General features: G+C 55.5%; 1 protein-coding gene across 1 annotated transcript; it reads left to right on the top strand.

Moving 5' to 3' along the window:
• Window positions 1-1,446: 1,446 nt before the first annotated feature.
• Window positions 1,447-1,808, top strand: LOC119111711 (CUGBP Elav-like family member 3-B). Its single transcript, XM_037235516.1, has one exon. The coding sequence runs from the start codon at window positions 1,515-1,517 to the stop codon at window positions 1,806-1,808; it is 294 nt and encodes a 97-aa protein (XP_037091411.1). The 5' UTR covers window positions 1,447-1,514.
• Window positions 1,809-9,328: the final 7,520 nt, after the last annotated feature.

Genomic DNA, 9,328 nt, shown 5'->3' on the forward strand with positions numbered 1-9,328 from the left:
AGTAGCAATATGAATCCATTTTGGTGCACCAAAGGAATTTAACAATGTTGAATGATGTCATTTGACGACACTTATTGAAAAATGCAATGCAATTATTATAAGCAAACGAGAAATCATTTGTTTGTATGTATGACGAGCCTTCTCGTGCTGCTGAACAGTTTTCGCATCCTCGACAGTTGAAAGACGAATGACTTCATATTGGAAGTAAATTATGTGTAAAGCATGGCATTGCACCCGTTAAACTCATTGCCGTCATTGTTACTTCCAACCAATTTGATGTTTGCCATCTTATCACAAACCTCTTTGATGTGAAAGATGTGGAAGTGCTCGAAATTTAAGAAGGAGCCACGCATTTCTAGATGAAACGACGCGACGATTCCGAGCAGTTTGAAATAAAAAGTTCGTCGCCCCTTCCCAAACCGCTTTTTACAGTGCACAATATTTCGCCACGTCTGCATATGAACCAGAGGAGTGTGTCTCAGAGTGTTCAGTAGCACCCGCTACCACACTGGGGGTACCGTTAGTGAAGTGGATATGCTGCGCGTCTGGGGAAACCAGAGGATCGGGGTTCGCTTCCCCTGCCGCCTGCCTCTCCCCCTGCAGGGTGTGAGGCAGGCGGCGCCATGTGTTCTCAGCAGCTGAGTGCGTCGCAAGCCCATTGGCACACACACCATCCTACTGTGCCGTAATCCCCGGGGACCACATGTGGAGCAGGGTGTCGTTAGGTGACCCGGTGACGGGATGGCACGGCAGTGTCGTGCCGATGTGGCCTGTCTGCTCCCAGACGGTGCGTCGTTCAAGAGCAAATAAACTAACGATAACTGATAAGCGGATAGGCTGATCTATCTTGAACCGCTTTTTCCGCTGCCTGTACGGTGTCGTGCTCTTCCTCGCTCGGTTGTAGTTGCTGGTTGGTTGTAGTTGTTGCATGCGTTAGCAAACAATGCGTATGCTTTGGTTGGCACTTATCTTTATATATGTTGAGGGTAATGGCTTATTTCAGGCTGACTGGCAAGTGGCCCCTGTTATGAAAATTTGCATGTGCGCCGCACTTCAATTTGTGGACAGCGCTTATGCCAAATGCGTGCTGAATGTCACGAAAACGCAAATTCAAAGGCAAGTCTTCAGATACACGTATGCATTTTGGAGTTAGTTTCACCAGCCTTCAGGAGGGCACCAGCTGTTGCCCTTCAGCTAGATGACAGAATCCGCTCGCATGAGATAGCTCCACGTATCCTCATCACAAGGCGCACGGCCGTGATGAATATGACACGCCTTCTCATCAGCGCTCGAGCGGGCGGGCGCGAACTCGCGAGCGCCGGCGCCGCAGTGAGCGCGTGACCATCCCCGATCAATTAGGGGGGGGGGGGGGGCACCGCCGCCGGCGGCGGCGCCAGACGCTAGCGCGCGCCCGCGGCGGTCGGTTGACGGGGAGCGGCGGCGGCGAACGGACGGGGTTGCGTGCCGTGCTGTCGTGCGGACTGGCGGGCGGCGCGGGCGGCGGACTGCTCAGCATGCTGTACAACATGGCGGCCGTGCCGGGCGGGCTGGTGTCAGAGCCGGGCTACTACGCGCCCTACCCGCAACCGCCGCTGCTGGCGAAGCTGGGCGGAGAGCCGGCGCCGGCCCACAAGGAACCGGACGCCGTGAAGCTCTTCATCGGCCAGATCCCGCGCCATCTGGAGGAGCGCGACCTGCGGCCCATGTTCGAGGAGTTCGGCAGCATCTACGAGCTGACCGTGCTCAAGGACAAATTCACCGGCATGCATAAAGGTCAGTGCGCGGCGGCCGGTCGGCTGACCTGTTGACGCCGCCGGCGAATCTTCGGTCCGCCTGGGAAAGAGGGTCGGGAGGAGGGGGCGTTCCGTCGCCGCAGCGCCCGCATCACCGTCAGCCCCTGCGTTTCACATATCGGCTGATCGGACAGTGGGCATTGTGCGTTAGCGGCGGCCGCAAATTGGCCTAGCGGTGGTCGTGCCTGGCACCGGAGCGTTGGCCATGTGGCGGCCCCGTGCGCTGACGGAAAGGCTCGTTTGGCTGATTGTCCTTTCGCACGCTCGCGGCCTTTGGGCGGGCCGGGCGCGCGTGAGTCGGTGACGCGACTGCCGCCGCGGCGCCGCCGCTCGCCGGCCCGTGCGGGCCTGTGAGGGGTCAGCTGGCATGACTTAGCCTCATTAGCGGCGCAGAGCCGCTGTTTGGGCAGCGTCCGACCAGAGGCTGTCATTCGAGCCGCACGTCAATGTGACCAAAGTTTCCGGAGTGGGGTTGGTAGGGTTCGGGCTTCCTCGAAAGAGGATGATAGCTGGAGGTGTGGGGTCACGAGGTTAAAAGACCGAGTCTGTTCAGCCGGTGTGCGACGATTGTGGCAGTCATAATTAGGCAGACTTTCTTCCGTAGAAAGTTAAGACCTCAAAGCGTCGATCCCGGGAACTAGGCTGACAATTATTGAGACTTCCCCGAAAACTATCCAGACTCGAGACGCATCTGCTCGTCTGCCAGTGACCGCCACACGAAGGCCTGACACTGAAAGGAGAGGAAGCATCGGGACAGAAAACTTACAGGATAGTGTATGCGCCGACGGCCCATATTGTGCTGTACTTTGCTCGTCCTCAGAATTATTAAAGTTCACGTCCACGGCCGTCTGTTGCTGTCGTACCCAGCTCCTCTAACGCGAAAGGCAGGAGACAGAAGAATGGATGATGGGTGGCGCGTGGCTGTTATAATATCGCGAACGTCCCGGTGCATTTATCTAGCTGGGAAACGGTTGCAATGAAATAAGATCCATGGCAGAAGACAGGGACATATATCAGTTTCATGGCCTCCCGTCACCAACATCATCCCTGGGCAACAGAATCATCTCTGGCATTTAAATGTGCAACAACGGAAAATGTTCCGTTGCTGCATAACGGAGCATTCGCCATGACTTAATAACAACGGACTCGACGCTCGCATTAGATTGTGCCACTGACGGGTGGAACTCGCCGTGTCTTGCAGGGGTTTGTGTCCCCTCTTCCCAGCGTTTCTGATTTTTGACATGCATTCCATGGCTGTTGTTGATAAACAGTTAAACTTCACCACCACTTGCCTTCAACGATTTTGAATAAAAATCTTCACCCCTGGTATGTCGTTGGACGAGGATTTGCGACGTGTACCTAGAGCCAAGAGAACGGCACCATATTATTCCGTACCTCGCGACGACAAACAGGCGCGTCCGCCTCCCTCTTCTGGCTGCTGACGCTCTCCACCGCGGGGCGCGCATCGGTCTGACAGCGGCGGCAGCGGGTAATGAGCTGCGACGGAGACCTCAGGGTGGCTGCACTCAGGGCTCCCTGGAGTCGTTCCAAGGGAGCCTCGCTGCGCTCTTGTCCCGGGCATGCTCAGACTGGCGAGCCACTGGTGCCGGCCGAAGTCGCGCGTTCCGAGGGCTTCTGGGCTCCTCTGGGTAGTGGGTCTTGGGGAGAGGGTCACTGTTTTCCCGACGTTCCGGCCGTTCCAGATCCCTTGACCGAAACAACGCAGTTTGCGAAATAACTGAATCCGAAGTTTTCAGTCATTACTTGCTGTAACATAGTAAACAACAGACAACGACATCATGTGTGATGAAGCGTGTAGAGCTGACGAACCGGATGCCGCCTCCCCTTCTCCCAATGTCTTCTCCTAGAATGGCTTTGTTTTGGTGCCAGAGCAGCGCAGCCGGGCACCAACCAGTCCGTGACCTGAGTCATTTTGCAGGCGGTCCCCCGGTGTTTGAGATCCCTGCAGAAAGCAGATGAAGTTGATGGCATCATTGTCTGCTGATTGTGATCTCAGTGCAGTGTCTTGTGCTGCCCGATGCATTCATGGACACTTCATAGTATGACTGTAAAATGCTACCAGCACAACGCCTGCCGGATGAGGAAACATCCCACCGTTTGTTGACAAGCTTTCCGTGCAACCAAGGCGGTTCTGATTATGTTGCCATACCACGCCCAGTTGTCGTTTCCTTTGCAAGAGCCAGTGATGGCTGTCTACCCCCCCCCCCCCCCCTATGACGTTACGCAGGACTGTGGCCCCTTCCGCACGCACTCTGCATAGAGCCGCACGCCTCCCCGTCACGAATCTGCGAGGCACCGACCTGCAAACGGCCTGTTTACGAGCCTGCGGGACGGACCGACCGCACGGCATCAGGCGGGGCCCCGCGCGTGACCTCACGCCGTTCTCCTGCTCGGGCGCCGGACCGGTCTGCGTGGCGCCAGCCGCTCTCCGCGCGGCGACGCTCTCCGCGGCGCTCTGTGAGTCACACGAGTGGCGCGCAGCAAGGGAGGGGGCAATGACCTGTGCGCTCCCCTTTATTGTCTGCCCGGCTTTCACCGGGCAGGCTCCCTCCCTTGCCGTTTCCCCTCGGCGCAGCGGGGAGAAAATTGAGTCGGAGGGGACAGCTCGGTCTGGCTCCGGAGGGCAGCCCGACTGCGCTGACTTCTCCGCGTCGGATGCAGCAGCTGGGTCCGTCGGAGGTCCCAGCGTGCACGTTGGCTGCCCTTGAAAGGGCCCCTCTCATCGCCAATCTTTTTACTGCACATCGTTCACGCGGTGCAGTAAAAACAACAACAGTGCTTGTCTGTCTGTTTACTGCGCTTTGCATGCACTTGGTCCGCTTTTAGATCAAAGTCTCGGAGATTGGCCTGATTCAGCGTCAGCGAATCGCCCGCGCCGGCCGTGGGCATTAAGCGAGGCCATGTCGCATGAAATCCGAATCTGTCGGCCCGGATTAGCCGATGCCAGCTCTGAGAAAACGTCAGCCCGGGCTCGCCTACCAAGTTAAGCCATCAGGACCTCGCAACAGGACATTCCACTGTGAAGGAGCTGAAGGAGCTGCCTGTGTCAGAAGCAGACAAAACTCTTCACCGTGTCACCAACAACGAACTTGTCTTGTACTTTGTTGTTCGCGGTCGCTGAGTATAATGTTTTGAGCGTCTGATAACGCACCAGTTTACCGCTAAGTTTGCCTCCCGTACTAACCGAGTACGTTAATCGAATACGTGATGTGTGCGTCGACCTATGCGTGTTACAGCGTGCTACTCGCTGGCAAATGTCACCTATCCCATATTGGATTGCCTGAGGCTGCCCCCGAGTGCGTATGGGCCATGCAATCAGCTGGCGTGTTGGTCCAGTCCGCTGAGCAAACAAGATGGCCGCCCTGTTTGGTCAGCCTGTTTGCGGGCCATTGGACCTATCCGCCATCTATTAATGCGTCATCATTCCAGCGACCGATTTCATTATGGCTGCGACATGATCGATGATCCACATGGGGAACATTTTTTCCTTTTCTCTCACTCTCTCTTCTTGCCGAAGGCAGCGTGGGCATGTGATCGCATTCGCCAAAACGACGGAGGAAGCCTGCAATGTTATTTGTAGGACGGGCATATTTAGTCGGCCATTTCCTCTTTTGATATTTCTTGTTACCGATAATGCCAGGAATAACTGAACGAAGAGCTTTGTGAGATTTCCCCGCCTTTATCCTCCCTTCTTCACGTTTATTTATATTACATATTATGCAAGGAAATCTGTATTGCGCAACCCCTTTAAAAATAGAACGTGACGCTCGTCGCCGCGCACCCTGGTATGGAGCGCCAACAACCGCAGACGCCATATTAACCCTGGTATGGAGCGCCAGCAACCGCAGACGCCATATTAACGCTCAGGGGCCAACATGCAACCGGGATAGGGACCCGGCCCCCCTACGTAGGTGCCTAAGACGCTAACGACTCGTCCATTACGCCCATTAACCACTCGGCCATTGCGCAGCGTCTCATTTGTATCGCGACAAATAAAGGATCAGACAGGTGCTATTTTATTTCATTAGTTTAGCCCTTTTCGTCCCATTTGGGACGTTGAAGAGCTTGGGAACGAGACGGGAGGTTTAGAGTGGCATCGTAACATCTCATCAGCTTTCGGTACCTTAGACCCCGAGTATAAGCGTAAAGGGAACGTTCCGTTTTGAAGGTATCGTTCTATCCACCGGGTAGACTAACACCTTAGCGAGCCTCCGCCAGTGGTGAGCTGCAGTGAGATACCGTGTGTGTATGAAGGGGGGGGGGGGGGAGCTGGCTTACACCGTACTGGTACAAGAATAGATGACTTTTGCATTTCGGGATAGCAGACGGTCTGTGCAAAGTATTTTAAATTCGACCTGATATATCGTATGTGGTACGCATTTGTCGACTTGTGTGTTATTTCGCATGTGCGGAATCGATTCCACCTCCGAATGCTGTTTGTGGGGCTGGCTCTAACTCTGTCTCAAAAGCAGGGCAGCACATTTTGAAATCTACTCTGATTTTAAATCAGTTATGTTAGCTCAATCCCCAAGTCGATTTTGATTGGAGCGATTCCAGCAACAACTTCATACATACGCCATGTGTGTGCAATATCAACAGATGCCGCACACATGACAGAAATGCCTACCTGAAATCCTTGTGCTTGATTCAACTCATCGATGGTCACAGGTAACACAACCTGCCCGGCTTTAGGCTCCATCCCACTCTAGTTTGTCAGAAAATCGATTCCACTTTATCTCGTCAAACATTAAGCTGATTCTAAAACCGATTTCTGCGTCGTTCGGAGCCAAGCACAGGTCTGCTGCTTGCGAACAGATGGCGAACATGATGCATTCGTTCTGTTATCTTTCCGGGTCCTTCATCCGATGAATGCTCGACTGCACCTGCGCCCAATGGCTCGCACAATCGTATTCCAGTGCGTATTCGTCTTGTCTGCCTTTACCACGTCCATGCTTTCCTGGTATCCTGTCGGCCGGCGGAAGGTGGACAGCGTCCTGCTAGACATTGTCCCATGTATCCACGTGGGCCTCCTTGTGAGCACTTACGGTCTCAACATCCGGATGTGACATGCAGTCGGCCCACGTTCTGGTGTATGATGTGTGCCGCTCTGTGAGCTCTCAGTGAGGTCCGGCTGGAACGGCAAGGGTCCCCCCCCCCATTGTCCCAGCATCCTTCTCAGCAGGCACATGTGGCACACCGGCACAAAGACAGACCACAGACTATTTTACAACTCAAGAACGTGTCGGGACGGTGCGTCCCCAAGAAAACGCAAAGGAGGCGGCAGATCGGAGATGGCCGGTATTTCCTACAGTCAAAATACCCGATGGGGGTATTATGACTGTAGGAGGCCGCTTGGGGCATATCCGCTCCGGCCGTATCCAGGCTTTATTTGTCCCAGTATTATCTCGGTATCCGTCTTAGCCTGTGGTACACAGACTGCTCACACGCCATTGTCCCCCAATGCACCACCCTGCAGGCAGCTCCATCGCAGTGTCCTTCCCAGCCCGTGACAGAGATACTACAGTCAGCCTCCGCGTTACTGTCGCCCGTGACACAGATACTACAGTCAGCCTCGGCGTTACTGTCGCCCGTGACACAGATACTGCAGTCGGCCTAGGCGTTACTGTCGCCCGTGACACAGATACTGCAGTCAGCCTCAGCGTTACTGTCGCCCGTGACACAGATACTACAGTCAGCCTCGGCGTTTTTGTCGCCCGTGACACAGATACTACAGTCAGCCTCAGCGTTACTGTCGCCCGTGACACAGATACTACAGTCAGCCTCGGCGTTACTGTCGCCCGTGACACAGATACTACAGTCAGCCTCGGCGTTATTGTCGCCCGTGACACAGATACTACAGTCAGCCTCGGCGTCATTGTCGCCCGTAACACAGATACTACAGTCAGCCTCGGCGTTACTGTCGTGCCTCTATGTGGGTACTCACCGCCCGATATCCTCTCCGCCGTGTCGGCCGGCCAGCCTGCGCCGACACGCCGTGGCGTCCCCTGCTGGTGCTGACCCTCCCAGTACCGGCCCGTCGCCCTGTGCCGGCACGTCTCGGCCGGCCAGCCTGCTCCGACACGCCGTGGCGTCCCCTGCTAGTGCTGACCCTCCCAGTACCGGCCCGTCGCCCTGTGCCGGGACGTATCGGCTGACCAGTCCGTGCAGACGTGTCGTGGCGTCCCCTGCATGTGCTGACCCTCCCAGTATTGGCTCGTCGCCCTGTGCCGGCACGTGTCGGCTGGCTAGTCCATGCAGACGTGTCGTGGCGTCCCCTGCTTGTGCTGACCCTCCCAGTATCGGCCCGTTGCCCTGTGCCGGCACGTGTCGGCTGGCTAGTCCATGCAGACGTGTCGTGGCGTCCCCTGCTGGTGCTGACCCCCCCGGTATCGGCCCGTCGCCCTGTGCCGGCACGTGTCGGCTGGCTAGTCCATGCAGACGTGTCGTGGCGTCCCCTGCTGGTGCTGACCGTCCCAGTATCGGCCCGTCGCCCTGTGCCGGCACGTGGCAACGCTCCCTGAGTTGCCCCCTGCCGGGCCAGGCCGACACCTGCCGCCTCCGGCGCCGGCTGGCCGCCCGGCCGAACCCAAACACCGGCCGGCCGGCTGTAAACGGGCCAGACGTATATTTGTCTTCAGCTGGGCTGGGAAGGGCGGCCGGGCACGCTGCCGCCCGCCGGAGGGCCGGGTCGTGTGTATCGGCACCCCTGGATGTGTAGGCTTCGCGCCTCTGGTGGAGGGGTGCTGGGTTTCTGTGCGCCGCTCGCCCCGAGCGAGATCGGTGTTGTGTGTAACGACATGCGATGGACCTCAGGTTAATCCAGTATATCTGAAGAAATCTCATTCGGGAAATGGGTCCGTTGTGACTGAACACTTTGCTCAGGGATATTGGTCCTCTGGAGCTCTATTGGTATAAAAAGAGGTTCAGAATAACTTTTAAACCTCTCACGGGAGGAGTTCCGTCACTCGAGAACTACTCAACTGCTCTCAGAAGAGAAAGGTGCTCCGCTGTGCACTTGTCTAAGTCTGTTCGCAGAAAAAGTGGGTTCGATGCGTTTGCCTCACAAGTTCGGCCGAATGCCTGCCACTATGGTACCATCGACGATATCTTGTTTGCTGACAACGAATGTTTTGCCCGGTGGTTTCTGAAGTCAATTCCTGAGGTGTTTTCGCTTTTGGCACGATTGATGATAACATTTGGCTCTTGTCACAGAAATTACTCTCGCTGGCTCTTGAAGCAGCGCGCATAATTTCACGCATTTTGCGCTCGCTATTAAAAAACTCCAAAGACGTTTTCAGGCGCTAGCCTGTTGTACTTGGGTGCGTTCGATTGTGCTTGGTGACATGTGGATTATATCCGAAGCTCTTGCCAGCAAATACTATTTGGATTAAACTGTGTTAAAGCGCTATAAATATTACATATATAAGACCGCAGAGTGCTTAAGCTACTGTAAGGTGGTGAAGGAACGCCAATGAAAAGCAGTTTACAAATCACTTATCATTTTGCAAACATAA

Source organism: Pollicipes pollicipes, unplaced genomic scaffold (genome assembly GCF_011947565.3).
Source record: "Pollicipes pollicipes isolate AB1234 unplaced genomic scaffold, Ppol_2.1 Scaffold_7261;HRSCAF=8764_pilon_pilon_pilon, whole genome shotgun sequence".
NCBI lineage: Eukaryota > Metazoa > Arthropoda > Thecostraca > Pollicipedomorpha > Pollicipedidae > Pollicipes > Pollicipes pollicipes.

Coding starts and splice junctions, on each gene's coding strand:
- LOC119111711 (XM_037235516.1), top strand. CDS start 1,515: ATGCTGTACAACATGGCGGCCGTGCCGGGCGGGCTGGTGTCAGAGCCG.